A 26,819-nucleotide genomic window follows, 5' to 3' on the forward strand; every position below is an offset into this window, starting at 1 on the left:
AGGAGGTCACGTGACAGACCCTGCAGGTGCCATTAGGTTGTACTGCCGTGCCAGGCTAGGTGCACGAGGAGGAGGTGGTCACGGGACAGACCCTACAGGTGTCATGGTTTGTACTGCCGTGCCAGGCTAGGTGCATGAGGAGGTGGTCACGGGACAGACCCTGCAGGTGTCATGGGTTGTACTGCCGTGCCAGGCTAGGTGCAGGATGAGGTCACGTGACAGACCCACAACTCTCCCCACCACCAAACCTCCACCACCCAGGATGGTTTGGTGCTGATTGTTGCTGCCCGCCCGGCATCGATGCGACGACTGAGCCAGAGACCCCCCCCCCAGATCCCAGATCCCACAGATCCCAGATCCCACCAACCCCACCAACCCCACAGATCCCACCAACCCCACAGATCCCACAGATCCCACCAACCCCACAGATCCACAGATCCCAGATCCCACCAACCCCACAGATCCACAGATCCCACCAACCCCACAGATCCACAGATCCCAGATCCCACCAACCCCACAGATCCACAGATCCCAGATCCCACCAACCCCACAGATCCACAGATCCCAGATCCCACCAACCCCACAGATCCACAGATCCCAGATCCCACCAACCCCACAGATCCCAGACCCCACAGATCCCACAGATCCCACCAACCCCATAGATCCCAGATCCCAGACCCCACAGATCCACAGACCCCAGATCCCACAGATCCCACCAACCCCACAGATCCCAGATCCCACAGATCCCACCAACCCCACAGATCCCAGATCCCACCAACCCCACAGATCCCAGATCCCACAGATCCCACCAACCCCACAGATCCCAGATGCCACCAACCCCACAGATCCCAGATGCCACCAACCCCACAGATCCCAGATGCCACCAACCCCACAGATCCCAGATCCCACAAATCCCAGATCCCACCAACCCCACAGATCCACAGACCCAAGATCCCACCAACCCCACAAATCCACAGATTCCAGATCCCACCAACCCCACAGATCCCACCAACCCCACAGATCCCAGATCCCAGATCACATCCCACAGATCCCACCAACCCCACAGATCCCAGATCCCACCAACCCCACAGATCCCAGATCCCACCAACCCCACAGATCCCAGATCCCACCAACCCCACAGATCCCAGATCCCACCAACCCCACAGATCCCACCAACGCCACAGACCCCACAGATCCCAGATCCCACCAACCCCACAGATCCCAGATCCCACCAACCCCACAGATCCCCCAGATCCCACCAACCCCACAGATCCCACCAACCCCACAGATCCCACAGATCCCACCAACCCCATAGATCCCAGATCCCACCAACCCCACAGATGCCAGATCCCACCAACCCCACAGATCCCAGATCCCACCAACCCCACAGATCCCAGACCCCACAGATCCCACAGATCCACAGATCCCACCAACCCCATAGATCCCAGATCCCAGACCCCACAGATCCACAGACCCCACAGATCCCACCAACCCCACAGATCCCAGATCCCACAAATCCCACCAACCCCACAGATCCCAGATGCCACCAACCCCACAGATCCCAGATCCCACCAACCCCACAGACCAACAGATCCCAGATCCCACCAACCCCACAGATCCACAGAACCCAGATCCCACCAACCCCACAGATCCCAGACCCCACAGATCCCACAGATCCCACCAACCCCATAGATCCCAGATCCCAGACCCCACAGATCCACAGACCCCAGATCCCACCAACCCCACAGATCCCAGATCCCACAGATCCCACCAACCCCACAGATCCCAGATGCCACCAACCCCACAGATCCCAGATCCCACCAATCCCACAGACCAACAGATCCCAGATCCCACCAACCCCACAGATCCACAGATCCCAGATCCCACCAACCCCACAGATCCCAGACCCCACAGATCCCACCAACCCCACAGATCCCAGATCCCAGATCCCACCAACCCCACAGATCCCAGATCCCACAGATCCCAGATCCCACCAACCCCACAGATCCCAGATCCCACCAACCCCACAGATCCCAGATGCCACCAACCCCACAGATCCCAGATCCCACCAACCCCACAGATCCAGACCCAAGATCCCACCAACCCCACAGATCCCAGATCCCACCAACCCCACAGATCCCAGATCCCACCAACCCCACAGATCCCAGATCCCACCAACCCCACAGATCCCAGATCCTACCAACCCCACAAATCCACAGATCCCACCAACCCCACAGATCCCAGATCCCACCAACCCCACAGATCCACAGACCCAAGATCCCACCAACCCCACAGATCCCAGATCCCACCAACCCCACAGATCCACAGACCCAAGATCCCATCAACCCCACAGATCCCACCAACCCCACCAATCCACAGACCCCACAGAGAGCCACACAAAGGTGAATATATTTTTTGATGCCTTTAATCCGTTTAAACATTTGACATCTTAGAAACAAGAAAAACATCATCGTCATCACTTTCCTCCTGGCGGGGCCAGGCAGAGCTGCTGGTCAGGCGGAGGAGGGCTGCCCCTGGGCAAGTGCTGGTCAAGCGCTAGTCAAGCGCTGGTTAGGGGCTAGTTTAGTAGTTAAGGCTGGCGATTAAGCAGTGTGTAGCTGTGTGTGTAGCTGTGTGTGTGTAGCCACGTGTGTGTGTAGCCGCGTGTGTGTGTGTAGCCGCGTGTGTGTGTGTAGCCGCGTGTGTGTGTGTAGCCGCGTGTGTGTGTGTAGCCGCGCTTGTGTGTAGGTCCTGGCAAGGATTATTCAACATCGCCTTGCCAGGCATGCCGAGGAGAGGCTTGTGGAGCCCCAATGCGGTTTCAGGAAAGGGCGGTCCTGCACAGATGCCATATTTTCTGTCCGTCTGCTACAGCAGAGGTGTAGGGAATTCCAACAAGACCTGCATCTCTGCTTTATTGACCTGGTCAAGGCCTATGATACCATCAGTAGGCCTGGGCTCTGGGTTGTTCTTCGTGCTTTTGGAGTACCTGACCCTCTGCTCACGATCATTAAGGACCTTCATGATGGTGAGCGGGCCCGGGTAAAACTACGTGGCCGGGAGTCCGAGCGATTCCCTGTACACCTTGGGGTGCGACAGGGATGTCCTCTGGCTCCCACATTATTTAACATCTATTTTGATCACGTAGTCGTGAAGCCTTCAATAGCTGTACAGGGGGAATCTCCATATGGTACAGATATAATGGGAGGCTGATCGATGCCCGGGTGCAGTCAAGGGATGGTTCCCTATTGCTCAACCACGTTATGTATGCTGATGATTTGGTAATAGCTGCTCATTCAGAGGAGTTGGAGACGCTGCTGCTGAGACTGGAGCGTGCCACTAAGAGGTGGGGCCTTACCATCAGCCCCACTAAAACTAAGCACCTACCTGGGTATTTTGTACCATCAGACACTACACCCCCACAACTCCCAATCGGTGATGGGGCAGTTGTGGAGCGAGTGGAGAGTTTCCCATACCTGGGCAGTGTGCTTATGACCGGCTCCAGTTTAACAGCAGAGGTCTCACTCCGAATCAGTCGAGCGGCAATATATTTTCATCGGTTGCGTAATGCTGTGTGGAAGATACCTGGTCTGTCGCTCCGCACTAAGCTTCAGGTCTTCTCGGCCACGGTCATTCCCTTCCTTCTCTACGCTTGCGAAACGTGGACCCCCCTAATGGAACATCTTTGCCGGTTAGAAACATTTAGGCTGGCCTGCCTACGATCCATCCTGGGTTTAACCAGACTGGATTGTGTGAGGAGCTCACAAATCCTTGAAAGATCTGGGCAAGGTCCCATCGGTGAGCTCCTCCGGCGTGCAAGGCTGCGATGGCTGGGTCATGTAGCCTGCATGCCCAGCCACCGCATGCCGAAACAGCTTTTGTTCGGCCGGATTGAGGGGGCTAAGCGGGCGCGGCACGGGCTAGAGAAGAGATGGAGTGATGTGGTACAGGAGGACGTGGAGCTGAGTGGACTTGCCGATAACTGGTACCAGCGGTGTCAAGATCAGCCTCTGTGGAGAAGGCTCGTGAAGGACGCTACTGGGCAGTTGGAGGCAGTCGCCCTCCAACAACAACGGAGGGCGGAGGAGTGATGCTCAGAACAACGAGCGGAGCGCCGGGTGGCTAAAGCACAGCAGGTTGGCACAGTAGGGGGCACAGGTGGTGCATCAGCCAGTCATCTCAGTCAGTCGACCCGTGGCACCTGGGTCTGCCCCGTGACCTGCCAGCGGGCGTTCGACACTTCAAGTGGCCTCAGGGTGCACATAGCCTGGCACAAGCGTCGTGGTGACTTCACCGCCACTTAGTGGTGAATGGCGGTTGTTGTGCGTGTAGCCATGTGTGTGTGTAGCTGTGTGTGTGTGTAGCCGTGTGTGTAGCCGTGTGTGTGTGTGTGTAGCCACATGTGTGTGTGTAGCTGTGTGTGTGTGTAGCTGTGTGTGTGTGTAGCTGTGTGTGTGTGTGTAGCCGTGTGTGTAGCCGAGTTCTGGGGCAGCATCCACCTGTGAAGGAGACATGGGGAGAGACAGAACCCACAACGCCCCCAAAAGGTAAAGACAAAGCTCCCCCAGGTAGCCTCTAGCAGTGCTGTAGGAGCACGTGCCGTCAGTAACAGCAGCGTCTATTAAGTCCGCCACCGTGCCCACTCAGGGGGTGGGTGGGGAGCGCCACACTCGCCCGGCCGCCTTTGTCTCCCCCCCCCCCCCGTGTGAGCGACGTTTGAGGCCGAGTCGACCTAGGGGAGGCCCGCACGACTCGGAGGTCTCTCTTCTGCCCTCGTAAGCGCAGAGCAACGCTTGTACACACACGGTGCACAAGCGTTGCGCGCTGCACGCGTGTGTGTGTACGCGTTGCACGCGTGTGTACACGTGTGTGTGTGTACGTGTGTACACACATACACTTCACGTGGCCTCAAGGTGCACATGGCCTGGCACAAGCGTCGTGGTGACGTCACCGCCACTTAGTGGCGAATGGCGGTTGTTGTGTTTCTATGTGTGTGTGTGTAAGTGCGTATAAGTGTGTGAGTGTGTATGTATAAGTGTGTGTGTGTGTATATATATAAGTGTATGTATGCATAAGTGTGTATGTACGCGTGTGTGTACGCGTGTATAAGTGTGTATGTGTGTACGTGTATGCGCGTACCTTGGTCAATTCACCGGTTTAAGAGTTCTTCTGCATAATTTTGGTTGTGACCTGTCAACAACAACACCACCACGTCAACAACCAACACCACCACCGCCCCAACAACCACCAACACCACCACCGCCCCAACAACAACCAACACCACCACCGCCCCAACAACCACCAACACCACCGCCCCAACAACAACCAACACCACCACCGCCCCAACAACAACCAACACCACCACGTCAACAACCAACACCACCACGTCAACAACCAACACCACCACGTCAACAACACCACCACCACGTCAACAACCAACACCACCACGTCAACAACCAACACCACCACGTCAACAAAACACCACCACGTCAACAAAACACCACCACGTCAACAACCAACACCACGTCAACAACCACCACCACGTCAACAACCACCACCACGTCAACAACCACCACCACGTCAACAACCACCACCACGTCAACAACCACCACCACGTCAACAACACCACCACCACGTCAACAACACCACCACCACGTCAACAACACCACCACCACGTCAACAACACCACCACCACGTCAACAACACCACCACCACGTCAACAACACCACCACCACGTCAACAACACCACCACCACGTCAACAACACCACCACCACGTCAACAACACCACCACCACGTCAACAACACCACCACCACGTCAACAACACCACCACCACGTCAACAACCAACACCACCACGTCAACAACCAACACCACCACGTCAACAACCAACACCACCACGTCAACAACCAACACCACCACCGCCCCAACAACCACCAACACCACCACCGCCCCAACAACCACCAACACCACCACCGCCCCAACAACAACCAACACCACCACGTCAACAACCAACACCACCACGTCAACAACACCACCGCCCCAACAACAACCAACACCACCACGTCAACAACCAACACCACCACGTCAACAACACCACCACCACGTCAACAACACCACCACCACGTCAACAACACCACCACCACGTCAACAACACCACCACCACGTCAACAACACCACCACCACGTCAACAACACCACCACCACGTCAACAACACCACCACCACGTCAACAACACCACCACCACGTCAACAACACCACCACCACGTCAACAACACCACCACCACGTCAACAACACCACCACCACGTCAACAACCACCACCACCACGTCAACAACCACCACCACCACGTCAACAACCACCACCACCACGTCAACAACCACCACCACCACCACGTCAACAACCACCACCACCACCACGTCAACAACCACCACCACCACCACGTCAACAACCACCACCACCACCACGTCAACAACCACCACCACCACCACGTCAACAACCACCACCACCACCACGTCAACAACCACCACCACCACCACGTCAACAACCACCACCACCACCACGTCAACAACACCACCACCACCACGTCAACAACACCACCACCACCACGTCAACAACACCACCACCACCACGTCAACAACACCACCACCACCACGTCAACAACACCACCACCACCACGTCAACAACACCACCACCACCACGTCAACAACACCACCACCACCACGTCAACAACACCACCACCACGTCAACAACACCACCACCACCACGTCAACAACACCACCACCACCACGTCAACAACACCACCACCACCACGTCAACAACACCACCACCACCACGTCAACAACACCACCACCACCACGTCAACAACACCACCACCACCACGTCAACAACACCACCACCACCACGTCAACAACACCACCACCACCACGTCAACAACACCACCACCACCACGTCAACAACCACCACCACCACCACCACGTCAACAACCACCACCACCACCACCACGTCAACAACCACCACCACCACCACGTCAACAACCACCACCACCACCACCACGTCAACAACCACCACCACCACCACGTCAACAACCACCACCACCACCACCACGTCAACAACCACCACCACCACCACGTCAACAACCACCACCACCACGTCAACAACCACCACCACCACGTCAACAACCACCACCACCACGTCAACAACAACCACCACCACCACGTCAACAACCACCACCACCACGTCAACAACCACCACCACCACCACGTCAACAACCACCACCACCACCACGTCAACAACCACCACCACCACCACGTCAACAACCACCACCACCACCACGTCAACAACCACCACCACCACGTCAACAACCACCACCACCACCACGTCAACAACCACCACCACCACGCCAACAACACCACCACCACGTCAACAACACCACCACCACGTCAACAACACCACCACCACGTCAACAACACCACCACCACGTCAACAACCAACACCACCACCACGTCAACAACCAACACCACCACCACGTCAACAACCAACACCACCACCACGTCAACAACCAACACCACCACCACGTCAACAACCAACACCACCACCACGTCAACAACCAACACCACCACCACGTCAACAACCAACACCACCACCACGTCAACAACCAACACCACCACCACGTCAACAACCAACACCACCACCACGTCAACAACCAACACCACCACCACGTCAACAACCAACACCACCACCACGTCAACAACCAACACCACCACCACGTCAACAACCAACACCACCACCACGTCAACAACCAACACCACCACCACGTCAACAACCAACACCACCACCACGTCAACAACCAACACCACCACCACGTCAACAACCAACACCACCACCACGTCAACAACCAACACCACCACCACGTCAACAACCAACACCACCACCACGTCAACAACCAACACCACCACCACGTCAACAACCAACACCACCACGTCAACAACCAATACCACCACGTCAACAACCACCACCACCACGTCAACAACCACCACCACCACGTCAACAACCAACACCACCACGTCAACAACCAACACCACCACGTCAACAACCAACACCACCACGTCAACAACCAACACCACCACGTCAACAACCAACACCACCACCACCACGTCAACAACACCACCACCACGTCAACAACACCACCACCACGTCAACAACACCACCACCACGTCAACAACACCACCACCACCACGTCAACAACACCACCACCACCACGTCAACAACACCACCACCACGTCAACAACACCACCACCACGTCAACAACCAACACCACCACGTCAACAACCAACACCACCACGTCAACAACCACCACCACCACGTCAACAACACCACCACCACGTCAACAACACCACCACCACGTCAACAACACCACCACGTCAACAACACCACCACGTCAACAACCAACACCACCACGTCAACAACAACACCACCACGTCAACAACCAACACCACCACGTCAACAACCAACAACACCACGTCAACAACCAACAACACCACGTCAACAACACCACCACCACGTCAACAACACCACCACCACGTCAACAACACCACCACCACGTCAACAACACCACCACCACGTCAACAACACAACAACAACACGTCAACAACACAACAACAACACCGCGTCAACGGCAACCACCACCAGGCGTGCGATACCGTCTGCGTTTCGTGCAAGCGTCTGTGTGAGCACGTGACTGTGTGTGTGTGAGCGTGTGTGAGCGTGTGACTGCGTGTGACTGCGTGTGAGCGTGTGACTGCGTGTGTGTGACTGCGTGTGTGTGACTGCGTGTGTGTGACTGCGTGTGTGTGAGTGCACGTGTGCGAGCGTGTGTGTGACTGCGTGTGACTGCGTGTGTACGTGCGTGCGAGCGTGTGCGAGCGTGTGTGAGCGTGTGTGAGCGTGTGTACGTCTCTGTGCGCACGCGTGTGTGTCTGTCTCTGTGTGTGTGTGTCTGCGTGTGTGTCTGTGTCTCTGCGTGTCTGTGCGTCTGTCTGCGTGTGTGTGTGTGTCTGTCTCACCGTCTTGATCTCCGTGTAGGCCTCCAGGCCGTACTCGCCGAGTTCACGGCCGGAGCCAGACAACTTGTAGCCCCCAAACGGGGCCTGGCTGGCAAACACATTGTAGCAGTTCACCCTACACACACACAGCGTCACACACACACACATTGTAGCAGTTCACCCTACACACACACAGCGTCTCACACACACACACACATTGTAGCAGTTCACCCCACACACACACAGCGTCACACACACACACACATTGTAGCAGTTCACCCTACACACACACACACAAACACAGCGTCACACACACACATTGTAGCAGTTCACCCTGCACACACACACAGCGTCACACACACACATTGTAGCAGTTCACCCTGCACACACACAGCGTCACACACACAGTAGCAGTTCACCCTACACACACACAGCGTTAGCAGTTCACCCTACACACACACAGCGTCACACACACAGCGTCACCCGTCACACACACGCACACAGCGTCACACACACAGCGTCACCCGTCACACACACGCACACAGCGTCACTCACACGCACACAGCGTCACACACACACACATTGTAGCAGTTCACCCCACACACAGCGTCACACACACACACACAGCCGCCGTCTCTAGCGCAAGCCTCCCCTCCCCTCGCAGGGCTCGCCAGCAGGGTGCCGTGCCCACCAGACGGTGCCGGCCCGCAGGGCGTGAGCCACGTGGTGTGCCAGCCCCACGTCGCGCGTGAAGACGGCGCCGGCGAGGCCGTAGGGGGAGGCGTTGGCTCGCTCCACCACCTCCTCCACGTCGTCAAAGCGCAGCAGCTGCATCACCGGACCGAAGATCTGCGGCGTCCGCAACCGTGGTCATCGTCGGCGGCGTCATGACAACCGTCTTCACCATCGTCGTCGTCATCGTCGTAACAACAACCGTCTTCGTCATCGTCGTCGTAACAACAACCGTCATCATTGTCGTCGTAACAACCGTCTTCATCATCGTCATAACAACCGTCATTCATCATCGTCGTAACAACCGTCTTCATCATCGTCGTAACAACCATCGTCATCGTCGTCATAACCGTCTTCAACATCAGTCATCGTAACAACCGTCTTCATCATCATAGTCATCGTCATCATAACAACCATCTTCATCATCATCGTAACAACCATCTTCATCATCATCGTCGCCACAGCAACCATCTTCATCATCATAGTCATCGTCATAACAACCGTCTTCATCATCATAGTCATCGTCATCATAACAACCATCTTCATCATCATCGTAACAACCATCTTCATCATCATCGTCGCCACAGCAACCATCTTCATCATCATAGTCATCGTCATAACAACCGTCTTCATCATCATAGTCATCGTCATCATAACAACCATCTTCATCATCATCGTAACAACCATCTTCATCATCATCGTCGCCACAGCAACCATCTTCATCATCATAGCCATCGTCGTAACAACCATCTTCATCGTCGTCACCACCACCATCAGCGTCGTCGTCGCCGCCACCACAACAACCATCATCATCGTCGCCGCCATCATCATCGTTGTCGTCGTCACCACAACAACCAACATCTCCATCGCCGCCACCATCGTCACCATCAGCATCGTCGTCGTCACCACCACCACAACCATCTTCATCGTCGCCATCATCGTTGTCGTCGTCACCACAACAACCACCATCATCGCCGCCACCACCATCAGCATCGTCGTCGTCACCACAACAACCAACGTCATCATCATCATCATCATCCCCCCCATCATCATCGTCGCCACCATCATCATCGTCTTCACCGTAGTTGTCGTCGCCACCATCATCACCACCACCACCACCACCATCACCACCACCATCACCACCATCAACATCACCCCCCCACCATCACCCCCCCACCATCACACCACCACCATCACACCACCACCATCACACCACCACCATCACACCACCACCATCACACCACCACCATCACACCACCACCATCACACCACCATATCACCATCACCACCACACCATCACACCATCAACATCATCACCACCACACCATCACACCATCACCACCACACCATCACACCATCACCCCATCACCACCACCATCACCACCATCAACATCATCACCACCACACCATCACCCCACCACCACCACACCATCACCACCACCACCATCACCCCACCACCACCACCACCATCACCCCCCCACCACCACCACCATCACCCCCCCACCACCACCCCCCCCCCACCACCATCACCACCATCACCCCACCACCATCACCCCACCACCATCACCCCACCACCATCACCCCACCACCATCACCCCACCACCATCACCCCACCACCATCACCCCACCACCATCACCCCACCACCATCACCCCACCACCATCACCCCACCACCATCACCCCACCACCATCACCCCACCACCATCACCCCACCACCATCACCCCACCACCATCACCCCACCACCATCACCCCACCACCATCACCCCCCCACCATCACCCCCCCACCATCACCCCACCACCATCACCCCACCACCACCACACCATCACCACCATCACCCCCCCACCATCACCACCCACCCCCCCCACCATCACCACCTCACCTCCTCGCGAGCGATCTCCATCCCGTCGGTGACGTCACGGAACACGGTGGGCTCCACAAAAAAGCCGCTGGCACCACCGCTGGCACCACCGCTGGCACCACCACCGGCACCACCACCGGCACCACCACCACCGGCACCACCACCACCGGCACCACCACCACCGGCACCACCACCACCGGCACCACCACCACCGGCACCACCACCACCACCACCACCGGCACCACCACCCCAGCGTCGCCCACCACACACAAGGCCGGCGCCCTCGGCACGGCCCCTCTCCACGAAGCCCAGCACCTTGCCCAGCTGCACCTCGTCCACCTGGGGGCGGGGCGGGAGGGGGATGAGGAGGAGGATGAGGATGGGGGATGATGATGATGACGGTGGAGGATGATGATGATGACGGATGATGATGACGGATGATGATGATGATGACGGATGATGATGATGATGATGACGGAGGATGATGATGACGAGGATGGAGGAGGATGATGACGAGGATGGAGGATGATGACGAGGATGGAGGATGATGATGATGACGAGGATGAAGGATGACGAGGATGGAGGATGATGATGATGACGAGGATGAAGGATGACGAGGATGGAGGATGAAGGATGACGACGAGGATGGAGGATGATGACGAGGATGGAGGATGATGGATGACGACGAGGATGAAGGATGATGACGAGGATGAAGAGGAGGTGGATGGGAGGTCGTGGAAGTTGGAGGAGGGAGGCAAGGAGCAAGGAGGAGCAGCAGCAGGAGGAGCGAGCGAGGGGTGAGTGGTGAGTGGTGTGTGTGTGGTGGTGAGTGGTGGTGGTGAGTGGTGAGTGTGTGGTGAGTGGTGGTGGTGAGTGGTGGTGAGTGGTGAGTGGTGGTGAGTGGTGGTGAGTGGTGTGTGTGGTGGTGGTGAGTGGTGAGTGTGTGGTGAGTGTGTGTGGTGAGTGGTGGTGGTGAGTGGTGGTGTGTGTGGTGAGTGTGGTGAGTGGTGAGTGGTGGTGAGTGGTGGTGAGTGGTGGTGAGTGGTGAGTGTGGTGAGTGGTGGTGTAAGATGGAGACACACGAGGGAGGTGAACGAACGAGCCAACATAACGAGCGCTAAGGCACGGGGGGAGAGGGGCGGTGGTGGTGGTGGTGGTGGAGATGGTGGTAGAGATGGTGGTGGTGGCGGTGGTGGCGGTGGTGGCGGTGGCGGTGGTGGCGGTGGAGATGGTGGTGGTGGTGGAGATGGTGGTGGTGGTGGAGATGGCGGTAGCGGTGGTGGCAGTGGTGGTGGTGGCGGTGAGGTGGCGGTAGCGGTGGTAGTGGCGGCAGTGGGGGGCGGTGGCGGTAGTGGCAGTGGTGGTGGCGGCGGTAAGTGGTGGAGATGGTGATGGTGGCGGTAGAGGCGGTGGTGGAGGTGGCGGCAGAGGCGGTGGTAGAGGCGGTGGTCTAGCTCGCGAGCTCGCCCCTCACGAGGGGTCCGTGCTGGGTGAGGGGGTTGAAGGGGTCCCCCAAGGCGCCCCGCTGAGCCCTGTGGACGCTGCGCTCCACAAATTCGTCGTAGACGGCCGACTGCACAAAGGTCCGGGAGCCAGCACAGCAGCACTGGCCCTGGTTGAAGAAGATGGCCGTGTGGGAATCCTCCACGGCCGTGTCCACTACGCACGGGGGGGCGGGGAGAGGGGGGGGGGGAGAGGGGGGGGAGAGAGAGGGGGGGCGGTGTGGGGGTGGTGGTGGGGGTGATGGTGACGATGGGGGTGATGGTGACGATGGGGGTGATGGTGACGATGGTGACGGGAGTGATGGTGACGATGGTGACGGGAGTGATGGTGACGATGGTGACGGGAGTGATGGTGACGATGGTGACGGTGATGGGGGTGATGGTGGTGATGGGAGTGATGGGGGTGATGGGGGTGATGGTGACGGTGATGGGGGTGATGGTGACGATGGTGGGGGTGATGGGGGTGATGGTGACGGTGATGGGGGTGATGGTGACGATGGTGGTGATGGGAGTGATGGTGACGGTGATGGTAACGATGGGGACGACGGTGATGGGAGTGATGGTGACGATGGTGGTGATGGTGACGATGGTGACGGGAGTGATGGGGGTGATGGTGACGGTGATGGTAACGATGGGGACGACGGTGATGGGAGTGATGGTGACGGTGACGGTGATGGTGACGATGGTGACGACGATGGTGATGGGGGTGATAGTGGTGATGGTGACAATGGGGGTGACGGTGACGATGGTGATGGCGGTGATGGTGGCTCACAGTCGGCATCGGCAAAGATGATGTTGGGACTCTTCCCTCCCAACTCCAGGGTGACCTTCTTCAAGTTGCTCCTCCCGGCTGCCTCTTGGATTAGTTGCCCTACCTACAACCACCATCAGTAGCAGCAACATCATCATCATTCTAAATCAGTAGCAACATCATCATCCTAAACGAACGAGTGGGTGAGCTAGTGAGTGAGTGAGTGGGCGAGTGAGTGGGTGAGTGAGTGGGTGAGCTAGTGAGTGAGTGATTGAGCGAACGAGCATGTGAGTGGGTGGGTGAGTGTGCGAGTGGGTGGGTGAGTGAGCAAACGAAGTGAGTGGGTGAGTGAGTGGGTGAGCGAGCGAACGGGCGAGCGAGCGAACGAGTGGGTGAGTGAGGGGGTGAGCGAACAAGCGGGCGAGCGAGCGAGCGAGTAGACTGGCGAGCGAGTGGGTGGGTGAGTGAGTAGACTGGTGAGTGAGCGAGTAGACTGGTGAGTGAGCGAGTAGACTGGTGAGTGAGCGAGTAGACTGGTGAGTGAGCGAGTAGACTGGTGAGTGAGCGAGTGGGTGGGTGAGCGAGTAGACTGGTGAGTGAGCGAGTGGGTGGGTGAGCGAGTAGACTGGTGAGTGAGTGAGCGAGTGGGTGGGTGAGCGAGTAGACTGGTGAGTGAGTGAGCGAGTGGGTGGGTGAGCGAGTAGACTGGTGAGTGAGTGAGTGGGTGGGTGGGTGAGTGAGTAGACTGGTGAGTGAGCGAGTGGGTGAGTGAGCGAGTAGACTGGTGGGTGAGTGAGCGAGTGGGTGAGCGAGTGAGTGGGCGAGTGAGCGAGTGGGTGGGTGGGTGAGTGAGCGAGTGGGTGGGTGAGCGAGTAGACTGGTGAGTGAGCGAGTGGGTGGGTGAGTGAGTAGACTGGTGAGTGAGTGAGTGGGTGGGTGGGTGAGTGAGTAGACTGGTGAGTGAGCGAGTGGGTGAGTGAGCGAGTAGACTGGTGGGTGAGTGAGCGAGTGGGTGAGCGAGTGAGTGGGCGAGTGAGCGAGTGGGTGAGCGAGTGAGCGAGTGGGTGGGTGAGTGAGCGAGTGGGTGAGTGAGCGAGTGGGCGAGTGAGCGAGTGGGCGGGTGGGCGAGTGAGTGGGTGAGTGAGCGAGCGGGTGAGCGAGCGGGTGGGTGAGCGAGCGGGCGACTCACCTCGGTGGAGCCGGTGAAGGCCACCTTGTCCACCAGGGGGTGAGCCGCGATGGCCGCTCCTGCCGTTGGCCCGAAGCCCGGAACGATGTTCACCACGCCCGGCGGGAAACCGGCCTGCGCTCAGGTCCGTTCAGCCAGAAACACAAAAACACAAAACACAAAAACACACACATACAGACACACACACGCACACACACACACACACACGCACACACACACACACACGCACACACAGACACACACACACACACGCACACAGACACACACGCACACAGAAACACACACGCACACACAAACACACACGCACACACAAACACACACAAGCACACACAGACACACACAAACACACACAGACACACAGACAAACAGACACACACACAGACACACACGCAGTGGGAGTTGTCACTAATACCCCATAACCACCACCATCACCACCTCCACCACCACCTCCACCACCACCACCATCACCACTATCACCCCCCCACCATCACCACCACCACCATCATCACCACCACCATCATCACCACCACCATCATCATCACCACCATCATCATCACCACCACTATCACCCCCCCCCACCATCACCACCACCATCACCCCCCCACCACCATCACCCCCACCATCATCACCATCAACCCCCACCACCACCACCACCACCCCCACCACCACCCCCACGCCCCCAACCATCACCCCCACCACTCCCCCCACCCCCACCTCTGCGATGAGCTGTGCCACGTAGAGAGCACTGAGTGGCGTCTGCTCCGCCACCTTCATCACCACGGTGTTGCCCGTGGCGAGCGCCGGGCCCAGCTTCCACGCCTGCATCAGCAGCGGAAAGTTCCACTGGGGGGGGGGGATTGGGGGGCAGGGTGTGTACAGTGAGGAGCCTGGAAGGTGGGCGGGGCTGAGGGGCGATCACCTGGTCCCCGAGAGCCCTCGGGAACATTCCAGAAGGAGCTCAAGGAGCCCGGAAGGTGGGCGGGGCCGAGGGGCGGAGACTGGAAGGTGGGCGGGGCCAAGGGGTGCAGAGACTGGAAGGTGGGCGAGGCCGAGGGGCGGAGCCTGGAAGGTGGGCGAGGCCGAGGGGCGGTCACCTGGTCGCAGAGAGCCCTCGGGAACATTCCAGAAGGAGCTCGAGGAGCCTGGAAGGTGGGCGGGGCTGAGGGGCGGAGCCTGGAAGGTGGGCGGGGCCGAGGGCGCGGAGCCTGGAAGGTGGGTGAGGCCGAGGGGCAGGAGCCTGGAAGGTGGGCGGGGCTGAGGGGCGGTCACCTGGTCGCAGAGAGCCCTCGGGAACATTCGAGAAGGAGCGCCAGGAGCCCGGAAGGTGGGCGGGGCTGAGGGGCGGAGTCTGGAAGGTGGGCGGGGCCGAGGAGCGGAGCTCGGAAGGTGGGCGAGGCCAAGGGGCGGAGCCTGGAAGGTGGGCGGGGCCGAGGGGCGGAGCCTGGAAGGTGGGCGGGGGGCTGAGGGGCGGAGCCTGAAAGGTGGGCGTGGCCGAGGGGCGGAGCCTGGAAGGTGGGCGGGGCCGAGGGGTGGAGCCCAGAAGGTGGGCGGGGCCGAGGGGCAGAGCCTGGAAAGTGGGCGGGGGCCAAGGGGGGCGGAGCCTGGAAGGTGGGCGGGGCTCAGGGGCGGTCACCTAGCCCCCGAGAGCTCTCAGGAACATTCCAGAAGGGGCTCCAGGAGCCCGGAAGGTGGGCGGGGCCGAGGGGGGCGGAGCCCGGAAGGTGGGCGGGGCCGAGGGGCGGAGCCCGCCCCAGCCCGGGAGCAGTCTAGCGAGGGCCTCAGCGAGGGCCTCAGCGAGGGCCTCAGCGAGGGCCTCAGCGAGGGCCTCAGCGAGGGCCTCAGCGAGGGCCTCAGCGAGGGCCTCAGCGAGGGCCTCAGCGAGGGCCTCAGCGAGGGCCTCAGCGAGGGCCTCAGCGAGGGCCTCAGCGAGGGCCTCAGCGAGGGCCTCAGCGAGGGCCTCAGCGAGGGCCTCAGCGAGGGCCTCAGCGAGGGCCTCAGCGAGGGCCTCAGCGAGGGCCTCAGCGAGGGCCTCAGCGAGGGCCTCAGCGAGGGCCTCAGCGAGGGCCTCAGCGAGGGCCTCAGCGAGGGCCTCAGCGAGGGCCTCAGCGAGGGCCTCAGCGAGGGCCTCAGCGAGGGCCTCAGCGAGGGCCTCAGCGAGGGCCTCAGCGAGGGCCTCAGCGAGGGCCTCAGCGAGGGCCTCAGCGAGGGCCTCAGCGAGGGCCTCAGCGAGGGCCTCAGCGAGGGCCTCAGCGAGGGCCTCAGCGAGGGCCTCAGCGAGGGCCTCAGCGAGGGCCTCAGCGAGGGCCTCAGCGAGGGCCTCAGCGAGGGCCTCAGCGAGGGCCTCAGCGAGGGCCTCAGCGAGGGCCTCAGCGAGGGCCTCAGCGAGGGCCTCAGCGAGGGCCTCAGCGAGGGCCTCAGCGAGGGCCTCAGCGAGGGCCTCAGCGAGGGCCTCAGCGAGGGCCTCAGCGAGGGCCTCAGCGAGGGCCTCAGCGAGGGCCTCAGCGAGGGCCTCTTCTTCAAGTGTCGGCGTTCGAAGATCCACGTGGGTGGAGAAGAAGCCTCTGGCCAGGCGGTACCGGGGGACCCGGCTCGTGGTCCGGACCGGGATGGTGAACCACGGTGCCCGGTTCTGCCGTAGCGTCGATGGATGGGCGTTCGAGACGCGAGCATGGGTCGTGTTGCGGTGGTGACTAGCGGTAGCGGTAGCGGCAGTGTTACTAGCGGTAGCGTTACTAGCGGTAGTGTTACTAGCGGTAGTGTTACTAGCGGTAGCAGTAGCGGTAGCAGTAGCGGTAGCAGTAGCGGTAGCAGTAGCGGTAGCAGTAGCGGTAGCAGTAGCGGTAGCAGTAGCGGTAGCAGTAGCGGTAGCAGTAGCGGTAGCAGTAGCGGTAGCAGTAGCGGTAGCAGTAGCGGTAGCAGTAGCGGCAGTGTTACTAGCGGTAGTTAGTTAGTGTTACTAGCGGTAGTGAGTGTTACTAGCGGTAGCTAGTGAGTGTTACTAGCGGTAGTTAGTGAGTGTTACTAGCGGTAGTGCTACTAGCGGTAGTTACCGGGATGATCTGCCCACACACTCCCACGGGCTCCCTGCGTGTGTAACAGAAGTAATCTCCGTCCACAGGTATCGTCTGGCCGTGCACCTTGTCAGCCCAGCCCGCGTAGTAGCTGGGGGGGGGGGGGTGAGGGGGGGGGGAGGGGGGGGGGGAGGGGGGGGTGGGTGGGGAGGGGAGAGAATGGGGGGGGGGTAAGGAGAGGGGGGGTAAGGAGAGGGGGTGCGTGAGCTCACCCCCCGTGTCTCCCACACCCCCCACCCATCTCTCTCCCCCCACCCCCCCCCCCGTGTCTCCCACCCCCCCACCGTGCCCCCCCCCACCCCCCCCGTGCCCCCCACCGTAGACACGCGATGACGAGGTGCAGGTCTACGCTGTAGGAGTTGGAGTACGGCTTCCCGTTGTCCAGCGTCTCCAGGCACTGCCAACAACACCAACATCACCAACACCACCAACATCACAATCAACACCAACATCACAATCAACACCAACACCAACACCACCATCATCACCATCACAATCAACACCAACATCACAATCAACACCAACACCAACACCACCATCATCACCATCACAATCAACACCAACATCACAATCAACACCAACACCACCAACACAAACCACTTCCCGTTGTCCAGCGTCTCCAGGCACTGCCAACAACAACACCAACAACATCATCATCATCAACATCATCAACATCACCATCACCACCATCACCATCACCACCATCACCATCACCACCATCACCATCATCACCATCACCACCATCACCTCTCATCACCACCACCATCATCATCATCACCACCACCACCATCATCATCACCACCATCATCATCATCATCACCACCACCATCATCATCATCATCACCACCACCACCACCATCACCACCACCACCATCACCACCACCACCATCACCACCACCACCATCACCACCACCACCATCACCACCATCACCACCACCACCATCACCACCACCACCATCACCACCACCACCACCACCATCACCACCACCACCACCACCATCACCACCACCACCATCATCACCACCACCACCATCACCACCATCACCACCATCACCACCACCACCATCACCACCACCACCACCATCACCACCACCACCACCACCATCACCATCACCACCACCACCACCACCACCATCACCACCACCATCACCACCATCACCACCACCATCACCACCACCATCACCACCACCATCACCACCACCACCATCACCACCATCACCACCACCATCACCACCACCATCACCACCACCATCACCACCACCATCACCACCACCATCACCACCACCACCATCACCACCACCACCATCACCACCACCACCTCTCATCACCACCATCACCATCACCACCACCATCATCACCACCATCATCATCACCACCACCATCACCACCACCATCACCATCACCACCACCACCACCACCATCACCACCACCATCATCACCACCATCACCACCACCACCACCATCACCACCACCACCACCACCATCACCACCACCACCACCACCATAACCACCAACACCATCACCACCACCATCACCATCACCACCACCCTCCTGTGAGACACGAGGAGGTCTCAACCGGTCCCCCTGGCGGAGGGGGTCCCCCTGGCGGAGGGGGTCCCCCTGGCGGAGGGGGTCCCCCTGGCGGAGGGGGTCCCCCTGGCGGAGGGGGTCCCCCTGGCGGAGGGGGTCCCCCTGGCGGAGGTGGAACTAACACATCCTCCTGGTTAAGCGAGATGCCCATGGGTGGTCCCCCTGGCGGAGGGGGTCCCCCTGGCGGAGGGGGTCCCCCTGGCGGAGCTCACCGCCAGGTAGGTGCGGTCCCTCTCGATGAGGTCGGCCAGCCGGTGGAGGAGGTTTCCCCGCTCCGAGGCGTCCATCCTCCGCCAGGGGGACCCGCGGCGGAACGCCGTGCGGGCGGCGAGCACAGCGTCATCTACATCCAACTGGGGGGACACAGAGACACACACAGAGACACACAGTGTCACACAGTGTCACACACACACAGTGTCATACAGAGACACAGACAGACACACAGCGTCATCTACATCCAACTGGGGACACAGAGACACACACAGAGACACACAGTGTCACACAGTGTCACACACACACACACAGTGTCATACAGAGACACAGACAGACACACAGCGTCATCTACATCCAACTGGGGGGACACAGAGACACAGAGACACACAGTGTCACACAGTGTCACACACACACACACAGTGTCATACAGAGACACAGACAGACACACAGCGTCATCTACATCCAACTGGGGACACAGAGACACACACAGAGACACACAGTGTCACACAGTGTCACACACACACACAGTGTCATACAGAGACACAGACAGACACACAGCGTCATCTACATCCAACTGGGGGGACACACAGACACAGTGTCACAGAGACACACACAGAGACACACAGATACACAGAGACAGAGACACACAGTGTCACACACACAGTGTCACACACACAGTGTCACACACACAGTGTCACACACACAGAGTCACACACACAGTGTCACACACACAGTGTCACACACACAGTGTCACACACACAGTGTCAGAGACAGAGACACAGTGTCACACACAGAGTCAGAGACAGTGTCACACACACAGACACACACAGTGTCACACACACAGAGTCACACACAGTGTCACACACACACAGTGTCACACACACAGTGTCACACACACAGACACACAGTCACACACACAGACACACAGTCACACACAGAGTCAGAGACAGTGTCACACACACAGACACACACAGTGTCACACACAGTGTCACACACACAGACACACACAGAGACAGACACACAGTGTCAGTGTCACACACACAGACACACACAGTGTCACACACAGTGTCACACACACAGACACACAGAGACAGACACACAGTGTCAATGTCACACACACAGTGTCACACACAGTGTCACACACACAGTGTCACACACAGACACACAGCGTCATCTACATCCAACTGGGGGGACACACGGACAGTGTCACACACACACAGTGTCACACACAGATACACACAGTGTCACACAGACACACAGTGTCACACACAGACACACACTGTCACACACAGATACACAGTGTCACACACACACAGTGTCACACACAGATACACACAGTGTCACACACAGACACACACACAGTGTCACACACACACACACACAGTGTCACACACACACAGTGTCACACACAGAGACACACACAGACACACACTGTCACACACAGACACACACTGTCACACACAGACACACACTGTCACACACAGATACACACAGTGTCACACACAGACACACACACAGTGTCACACACACACAGTGTCACACACAGAGACACAGAGACACACACAGACAGTGTCACACACAGAGTCAGAGACACATTGTCACACACAGAGACAGAGACACACACACAGACAGAGACACACAGTGTCACACACACATACACAGAGACGCGCACGCACACACACACACAGACACAGACAGACGCGCACACACACACACAGACACAGACAGACGCGCGCACACACACACACACAGACAGACGCGCACACACACACACACAGACAGACAGACGCGCACACACACACACACAGACACACAGAGACGTGCACACACACACACACAGACAGAGACGCGCGCACACACACACACAGACACAGACGCGCACACACACACACAGACACAGACGCGCACACACACACACGCACAGACACGCACACACACGCACACACGCACACAGACACACACACGCACACACGCACACAGAGACAGACGCGCACACACACACAGAGACAGACGCGCACACACACACAGAGACAGAGACGCACACACACACAGAGACAGAGACGCGCACACACACACAGAGACAGAGACGCGCACACACACACAGAGACAGAGACGCGCACACACACACAGACACAGAGACGCGCACACACACACACACAGACACAGAGACGCGCACACACACACACACAGACACAGAGACGCACACACACACACACACAGACACAGAGACGCACACACACACACAGACACAGAGACGCACACACACACACAGACACAGAGACGCACACACACACACAGACACAGAGACGCACACACACACAGACACAGAGACGCACACACACACACAGACACAGAGACGCACACACACACACACAGACACAGAGACGCACACACACACACACAGACACAGAGACGCACACACACACACACAGACACAGAGACGCACACACACACACACAGACACAGAGACGCACACACACACACACAGACACAGAGACGCACACACACACACACAGACACAGAGACGCACACACACACACAGACACAGAGACGCACACACACACACACAGACACAGAGACGCACACACACACACACACAGACACAGACACGCACACACACACACACACAGACACAGAGACGCACACACACACACACACAGACACAGAGACGCACACACACACACACACAGACACAGAGACGCACACACACACACACACAGACACAGAGACGCACACACACACACACACAGACACAGAGACGCACACACACACACACACAGACACAGAGACGCACACACACACACACACAGACACAGAGACGCACACACACACACACACACAGACACAGAGACGCACACACACACACAGACACAGAGACGCACACACACACACAGACACAGAGACGCACACACACACACAGACACAGAGACGCACACACACACACAGACACAGAGAATCACACACACACACAGACACAGAGACGCACACACACACACAGACACAGAGACGCACACACAGACACAGACACAGAGACGCACACACAGACACAGACACAGAGACGCACACACAGACACAGACACAGAGACGCACACACACACACAGACACAGAGACGCACACACACACACAGACACAGAGACGCACACACACACACAGACACAGAGACGCACACACACACACAGACACAGAGACGCACACACACACACAGAGACGCACACACACACACACACAGAGACGCACACACACACACACACACAGAGACGCACACACACACACACACACAGAGACGCACACACACACACACAGAGACGCACACACACACACAGAGACGCACACACACACACACACAGAGACGCACACACACACACACACAGAGACGCACACACACACACACACACAGACGCACACACACACACAGACACACACACACACACAGTCACACACACACACACAGTCACACACACACACAGTCACACACACACACAGTCACACACACACACAGTCACACACACACACAGTCACACACACACACAGTCACACACACACAGAGACACAGAAACAGACAGACACACACAGTCACACAGTCACACACAGGGGACGCTGTGAGACACGAGGAGACACGTGGGGCGATGGGGGAGTGGGGACACCCCTCCCCCACTCGTACCTTGTCCCCCTCTGCCACGTGACAGATGACATCACCGTTGGCGGGGTTGATGGTGGGGAAGGTCTTCCCGCTACGTGCGTCACGCCACTCGTTGTTGATGAAGATCTGCACGAGGGCGGCGGGCCGGAACGACGGACAACAGTCGCGGGTTAGGGGAGAAGATGGTCATAGGGGGCACCCCCAGTGACAGCTGTCCCTGTGTGTGAGTGTCTGTAGCCTAGGGGACACCCCCAGCGGCAGCTGTCTCTGTGTGTGAGTCTGTAGCCTAGGGGACACCCCCAGTGACAGCTGTCTCTGTGTGGGTCTGTAGCCTAGGGGACACCCCCAGTGACAGCTGTCCCTGTGTGTGAGAGTGTCTGTAGCCTAGGGGACACCCCCAGTGACAACTGTCCCTGTGTGTGAGTGTCTGTAGCCTAGGGGACACCCCCAGCGGCAGCTGTCCCTGTGTGTGAGTGTCTGTAGCCTAGGGGACACCCCCAGTGACAGCTGTCCCTGTGTGTGAGTGTCTGTAGCCTAGGGGGCACCCCCAGTGACAGCTGTCCCTGTGTGTGAGTGTCTGTAGCCTAGGGGACACCCCCAGTGACAGCTGTCCCTGTGTGTAAGTGTCTGTAGCCTAGGAGACACCCCCAGTGGCAGCTGTCCCTGTGTGTGAGTGTCTGTAGCCTAGGGGACACCCCCAGTGACAGCTGTCCCTGTGTGTGAGTGTAGCCTAGGGGACACCCCCAGTGACAGCTGTCTCTGTGTGTGAGTCTGTAGCCTAGGGGGCACCCCCAGTGACAGCTGTCCCTGTGTGTGAGTGTCTGTAGCCTAGGGGACACCCCCAGTGGCAGCTGTCCCTGTGTGTGAGTGTCTGTAGCCTAGGGGGCACCCCCAGTGACAGCTGTCCCTGTGTGTGTGTCTGTAGCCTAGGGGACACCCCCAGTGACAGCTGTCTCTGTGTGTAAGTGTCTGTAGCCTAGGGGGCACCCCCAGTGACAGCTGTCTCTGTGTGTGAGTGTGTAGCCTAGGGGGCACCCCCAGTGACAGCTGTCCCTGTGTGTGAGTGTCTGTAGCCTAGAGGACACCCCCAGTGACAGCTGTCCCTGTGTGTGAGTGTCTGTAGCCTAGGGGACACCCCCAGTGACAGCTGTCTCTGTGTGTGAGTCTGTAGCCTAGGGGACACCCCCAGTGACAGCTGTCTCTGTGTGGGTCTGTAGCCTAGGGGGCACCCCCAGTGACAGCTGTCCCTGTGTGTGAGTCTGTAGCCTAGGGGGATACCCCCAGTGGCAGCTGTCCCTGTGTGAGTGTAGCCTAGGGGGATACCCCCAGTGGCAGCTGTCCCTGTGTGAGTGTCTGTAGCCTAGGGGACACCCCCAGTGACAGCTGTCCCTGTGTGTGAGTGTAGCCTAGGGGACACCCCCAGTGGCAGCTGTCCCTGTGTGAGTGTCTGTAGCCTAGGGGACACCCCCAGTGGCAGCTGTCCCTGTGTGTGAGTGTCTGTAGCCTAGGGGACACCCCCAGTGACAGCTGTCTCTGTGTGTGAGTGTCTGTAGCCTAGGGGGGCACCCCCAGTGACAGCTGTCCCTGTGTGTGAGTCTGTAGCCTAGGGGGATACCCCCAGTGGCAGCTGTCCCTGTGTGTGAGTGTCTGTAGCCTAGGGGACACCCCCAGTGACAGCTGTCCCTGTGTGTGAGTGTCTGTAGCCTAGGGGGCACCCCCAGTGACAGCTGTCTGTGTGAGTCTGTAGCCTAGGGGACACCCCCAGTGACAGCTGTCCCTGTGTGTGAGTGTCTGTAGCCTAGGGGGCACCCCCAGTGGCAGCCGTCTCTGTGTGTGAGTGTCTGTAGCCTAGGGGGCACCCCCAGTGACAGCTGTCTCTGTGTGTGAGTCTGTAGCCTAGGGGACACCCCCAGTGGCAGCTGTCCCTGTGTGAGTGTCTGTAGCCTAGGGGGCACCCCCAGTGACAGCTGTCTCTGTGTGTGAGTGTCTGTAGCCTAGGGGGCACCCCCAGTGGCAGCTGTCCCTGTGTGAGTGTCTGTAGCCTAGGGGACACCCCCAGTGACAGCTGTCCCTGTGTGCGAGTGTCTGTAGCGTAGGGGACACCCCCAGTGACAGCTGTCCCTGTGTGTGAGTGTCTGTAGCCTAGGGGACACCCCCAGTGACAGCTGTCTCTGTGTGAGTTTGTAGCCTAGGGGACACCCCCAGTGACAGCTGTCTCTGTGTGTGAGTGTCTGTAGCCTAGGGGACACCCCCAGCGGCAGCTGTCTCTGTGTGTGAGTGTCTGTAGCCTAGGGGACACCCCCAGTGACAGCTGTCTCTGTGTGTGAGTCTGTAGCCTAGGGAACACCCCCAGTGACAGCCGTCTCTGTGAGTGTCTGTAGCCTAGGGGACACCCCCAGTGACAGCTGTCCCTGTGTGTGAGTGTCTGTAGCCTAGGGGACACCCCCAGTGGCAGCTGTCCCTGTGTGTGAGTGTCTGTAGCCTAGGGGGCACCCCCGGTGACAGCTGTCTGTGTGAGTCTGTAGCCTAGGGGACACCCCCGGTGACAGCTGTCTCTGTGTGAGTCTGTAGCCTAGGGGACACCCCCGGTGACAGCTGTCTCTGTGTGTGAGTGTCTGTAGCCTAGGGGGCACCCCCAGTGACAGCTGTCTCTGTGTGAGTGTCTGTAGCCTAGGGGACACCCCCAGTGACAGCTGTCCCTGTGTGTGAGTGTCTGTAGCCTAGGGGACACCCCCAGTGGCAGCTGTCCCTGTGTGTGAGTGTCTGTAGCCTAGGGGGCACCCCCGGTGACAGCTGTCTCTGTGTGTGCGGGTGTCTGTAGCCTAGGTGGGCACCCCCAGTGTCAGCTGTCCCTGTGTGTGAGTGTCTGTAGCCTAGGGGGCACCCCCGGTGACAGCTGTCTCTGTGTGAGTCTGTAGCCTAGGGGACACCCCCGGTGACAGCTGTCTCTGTGTGCGAGTGTCTGTAGCCTAGGGGGCACCCCCAGTGACAGCTGTCTCTGTGTGAGTGTCTGTAGCCTAGGGGACACCCCCAGTGACAGCTGTCTCTGTGTGTGAGTGTCTGTAGCCTAGGGGACACCCCCAGTGACAGCTGTCTCTGTGTGTGAGTCTGTAGCATAGGGGGCACCCCCAGTGACAGCTGTCTCTGTGTGGGTCTGTAGCCTAGGGGGCACCCCCAGTAACAGCTGTCCCTGTGCGTTAGTCTGGTGCTAGTAGGGTGTATCAATTAATAG

At 58.6% G+C, this 26,819-nt stretch overlaps 2 protein-coding genes across 4 annotated transcripts in view; one reads left to right on the forward strand and one right to left on the reverse strand.

The window, feature by feature from the left end:
* Nucleotides 1-2,409: 2,409 nt before the first annotated feature.
* LOC116936860 (aldehyde dehydrogenase, mitochondrial-like) overlaps nt 2,410-26,819 on the reverse strand; it is a 32,617-nt gene continuing 8,207 nt past the window's right edge. The window contains exons 2-15 of one of the 3 annotated variants that reach the window (XR_012931290.1): nt 23,609-23,713; nt 19,946-20,086; nt 18,461-18,540; nt 18,123-18,234; nt 15,787-15,915; nt 15,073-15,186; nt 13,905-14,007; nt 13,105-13,289; nt 11,652-11,969; nt 9,731-9,888; nt 9,061-9,175; nt 5,140-5,190; nt 2,649-4,499; nt 2,410-2,618 (exon numbers count right to left, since the gene is read on the reverse strand). Coding sequence is in view for 2 of the 3 variants with exons in the window: in XM_076057699.1 (XP_075913814.1) it covers nt 5,158-5,190; nt 9,061-9,175; nt 9,731-9,888; nt 11,652-11,969; nt 13,105-13,289; nt 13,905-14,007; nt 15,073-15,186; nt 15,787-15,915; nt 18,123-18,234; nt 18,461-18,540; nt 19,946-20,086; nt 23,609-23,713 (1,593 nt within the window). In the remaining variant the exon portion in view is untranslated. Of the gene's footprint in view, nt 4,500-5,139; nt 5,191-9,060; nt 9,176-9,376; nt 9,420-9,730; nt 9,889-11,651; nt 11,970-13,104; nt 13,290-13,904; nt 14,008-15,072; nt 15,187-15,786; nt 15,916-18,122; nt 18,235-18,460; nt 18,541-19,945; nt 20,087-23,608; nt 23,714-26,819 lie in introns of those variants that run through there. The other 2 variants (XM_076057699.1, XM_076057700.1) reach the window with 2 other exon arrangements.
* On the forward strand, nt 6,181-8,838 carry LOC142907883 (uncharacterized; the record flags this gene model as incomplete). The annotated part of the gene is made up of 1 exon (XM_076057784.1): nt 6,181-8,838. A coding segment is annotated over one exon (2,547 nt), but the record flags the coding sequence as incomplete, so codon positions are not given.

Source organism: Petromyzon marinus, chromosome 84 (genome assembly GCF_048934315.1).
Source record: "Petromyzon marinus isolate PM22_M1 ecotype Great Lakes invasive population chromosome 84, UKy_Petmar_22M1.pri1.0, whole genome shotgun sequence".
NCBI lineage: Eukaryota > Metazoa > Chordata > Hyperoartia > Petromyzontiformes > Petromyzontidae > Petromyzon > Petromyzon marinus.